General features: G+C 48.2%; 1 protein-coding gene across 1 annotated transcript; it reads right to left on the bottom strand.

Annotated features, from left to right (window-relative positions):
• Window positions 1–1,528: 1,528 nt before the first annotated feature.
• Window positions 1,529–1,891, bottom strand: LOC114703093 (60S ribosomal protein L32-like). The gene has a single exon (XM_037211003.1). The coding sequence runs from the start codon at window positions 1,889–1,891 to the stop codon at window positions 1,529–1,531; it is 363 nt and encodes a 120-aa protein (XP_037066898.1).
• Window positions 1,892–3,914: the final 2,023 nt, after the last annotated feature.

The raw sequence follows: 3,914 nt of genomic DNA, 5'->3' as shown, positions 1-3,914 counted from the left end.
ACCAGGCTGGCCTCAAACTCACAGAGATCCGCCTGCCTCTGCCTCCTGAGTACTGGGATTAAAGACGTGCGCCACTACTGCCCGGCCCCTTAAAACCTTTTTTAAAAAATTATTTTTATTTGCATTGGGTGTGTTGCCTGCGTTTATCTATGTGAGGGTATCAGATCTTGGAGTTACAGACAGTTGTTCCAGTTACCCTATTCGAGAGATCTTATAATTGGTTGACCTCTGCCCTATACAACACACATGCACACACACTCCAACAAAAGCACACACACACACACACACACACACACACACACACACACACACAGATTCTAGAGCCTTGGAGGCCTGAGACTAGGAAGCCTGGGGCCAAGGGTTCTGCCCCTAGCCAGGAGTGGCTTTATGTGTCATGCTGTGGTGTAAGGACAGAAGGGCAAGAGAAGAGGAGGGAAGAGACTGAGCCCACTTCCAAGGAGAGGGTGGGAAGGAAAGGACAGCCCAGGGGTAGGAGGGCCTGTGCAGAGGGCCAGGGGATGAAAAATGGGACTTGTTCCTGGAGAAACACCATGCTGGTGTGAGCTCAAGCTGTGTGAGAAGCTGTGAGTTGGGCTTGGCAGCAGACAGGGCTTTGGGACAAGGAGGGACATGGATGTTAGGGAAAGGAGCTGAGGCCATAGATCAGCTCAGCTCATCACCTGTGTCTGAACAGCCACAGTTAAGAATGGCTTTTCAGGGGGCTGGAGAGATGGCTCAGGGGTTAAGAGCACTGACTCTTCTTCCAGAGGACCCGAGTTCAATTCCCAGCACCCACACGGCGGCTCACACCTGTCTGTAACTCCAGTTTCAGGGGACCCCCACATCCATGGCAAAAACACAAATGCACATTAAAAAAAAAAAAAAAAGAATGGCTTTTCAGCCAGGCGGTGGTGGTGCACGCCTTTAATCCCAGCACCCGGGAGGCAGAGGCAGGCAGATCTCTGTGAGTTCAAGGCCAGCCTGGTCTACAGAGCAAGATCTAGGACAGGCACCAAAACTACACAGAGAAACCCTGTCTCCTTGGGGAAAAAAAAAACAAAAACAAAGGGGGGGAGGAGTGGCTTTTCCCTTTTCTGTTTTTATATGTGTATGTGCGTGTGTGTGGTATATGTTCACATGTGAGGGTGCACTGTGGAAGCCAGAAAGGGTAGGCATCATCATTGCTGTCCACCTATATTTTTGAGACAGAGTCTCAAAAAATGGCACTTACTGTTTTGGCTAGACTGGCTGGCCAACAAGCCTCAGGGGTTGGTATGTCTCCATGCCCCCAGTCCTGGGGTTACAGAGACCTGCTGCTGTGCCCCAGTTTTAATGTGGGTGTCAGGGATTTGAACTCAGAGCTTCAAGGCTGCAGTGAGGTACTCTACCCACGGAGCCGTGTCCTCAGCCCTGCGCTTCCCATTTTGTTTATTTGCTTTTGTGTGTGTGTGTGTGTGTGTGTGTGTGTGTGTGTGTGTGTGTGTGTGTGGTTTTATTTAAACACAAATAAACCATGCATGAAAGCCATCTACTCCTCTTCTCCACTGTGTAGCCTGGCACTTGGAGCTGTGCTGTTCTTCCTACGATGGCTTTTAGTTCCTGGAGGAAACGTGAACAAAGTCAGTACAGCAAGGTTTGTGACTTCCAACTCCTTGACATTGGGGACCGGAAACTTCCGGAAGCCACTGTGTTTAGTTCTCTTGTTGCTCCCATAACCACTGTTGGGCATTAGGATCTGGCCCTTGACTCTTCTTTGCACCCTGTTGTCAATATCTCTGGGTTCCCGCCAGTTTCGCTTAATTTTGGCATATTGCTCTGACTGGTACCAGATGAATTTCTTGGTCCTCTTTTTGTCTATCTTGGGTTTCACCAGAGGCTGGAGGGCAGCCATGATGCCACAAAAGAGATGACAGCCACCTCACAGGTAGCACCAAGGAAGAAAGAAATATTTGCTTTTTAAAAATATACAGTCTTGTTATATAGCCCAGGCTGGCCTTGAATGCCAAGACATTTTCCTGTCTCAGCCACCTGAGTTCTGGGATTATAGGTCTGAACTACTATACCTGGCCATACATTTCTTTCTTTCTTTTTTTTTTTTAGATTTATTTATTTATTATGTATACAGCATGTATGACTGCAGGCCAGAAAAGGGCACCAGATTTCATTACAGATGGTTGTAAGCCACCATGTGGTTGCTGGGAATTGAACTCAGGACCTCTGGAGGAGCAGCCAGTACTTTTAACCTCTGAGCCATCGCTCCAGCCCCATACATTTCTTAAATGGTGGAAAAAATATATTTTGTGACACAGGAAGCTAGGTGTGGTAGCACAAAGTTATATAATTCAAATTTCAGCGTCTATAAATACAAGCGTATTGGCACACAGCCATCCCTGTTCATTTACATATCACACTCAGCTGCTTCTGCATTGCAACGGACAGCAGAGTCAAACAGCTGGTCACGTGGCTCCAAAAGGCTGCATGTTTATCTTCTGATCCTTTCCAAAAGATTTGCCTACCTTTCATCTAGGAAATAGTCATGAGCAGACAGCAGGGCCCCCAAGGAATCCTAGGAAACACCCTACACCCTACAAGGAGACCCTGTTGGAGAAATGGTCTCCTCAGCTGCCGTGGCTGAGCGCAGGAAAGGTGCTAAAGTCCTGCCTGGAATAGCTGGGCTCAACCCATGAGTCCTTAGAGACACTCAGACATTCAGAGCCTCTCCTCTGAGGCTCAGTAAAAATCCCATGTTATCTTGAAACTAGATGTGGCTTCCTGATTCCTTCGCTGTGGAAATGTGAGTGGAAGTACCAGGCATTACCTTACCAGTGGGTGATCAGTCATTTCCTCATCCTCCCCTGCCCTGGAGAGGAAGCTTCCTCAGCTGGAGACAAGGGACACAGAGAACACAAGATGCCTGCACTGGGGGTGGAGGGGGAGCTCAGGGGAAAACAGAAGGGAGGAGGGTGGGGAAGGAAGGAAGGAAGGAAAAAGGAATTGGAGTAGAGGGATGAGGTGGACTTGATCCAAACATATCGTATGTATGTATATGTGTATGTATGTGTGTATGTTCTGCACTCAGAACATCCTAGGGTCCTCCCTGCATTATAGCCTCCCTGGTTCTGTGGGTTGTAGTCTGATTGTTCTTTGCTTTATATCTAGAATCCACTTATGAGTGAGTACATACCATGTTTGTCCTTCTGGGTTTGGGTTACCTCACTCAGGATGATTTTTTCTAGTTCCATCCATTTGCCTGCAAATTTTGTTTTCTGAGACAGGGTTTCTCTGTGTAGCCCGGGCTGCTAGCTGTCCTGTAGACCTGGCTGACCTAGAGCTCAAGAGATCTACCTGCCTCTGTCTGGGACTAAAGGCATGCACCACCATGATTGGCCTTATTTTTAATTGTTTTATTTTTAAACAGAGCCCCCCCCCAGCCCCCCATAGCTCAGGCTGGCCCCTGGCTTTATACCATTCAATCAGTAGGTGCCGGTGGAAATAAAGCTGGAAGAAGGATAAAATCTTTCTCTCCTTTCCATATCTGGGTGCCCTTATTCTTGGAGACTTGAATGTCAGGATTCCAGGCCTCTGGCTTTCAGATTCCACCCCCCTGAGAGTTACACCACTGGATTCCCTGGTTCTGGGTGTGAGGCTGTTAGTCCCCTTGCTCCTAGCTCGTCCAGTGTGATACCTAAGGAGGGCTAAAGCTAAAAAGATTTGTTTTCATTACTTTTAATTCTGTGTGTGTATAGGTATCTGTGTGTGGGTTCCCAGGGATGAAGGTGTTCACAGAGGCCAGAGGAGTTGGATCGGGGTTTAAGAACACAGATTGCTCTTTTCAGACTCCAGATCTGTAACTTCTCCAGACCACCCTGCTAGTGAGCAGGACTGGGGCCCCCATCTGTGTGCTGGGGACCAGG

This window comes from Peromyscus leucopus, chromosome 14, assembly GCF_004664715.2.
Source record: "Peromyscus leucopus breed LL Stock chromosome 14, UCI_PerLeu_2.1, whole genome shotgun sequence".
NCBI lineage: Eukaryota > Metazoa > Chordata > Mammalia > Rodentia > Cricetidae > Peromyscus > Peromyscus leucopus.
This window is presented reverse-complemented; position numbering and strand designations above follow the sequence as displayed.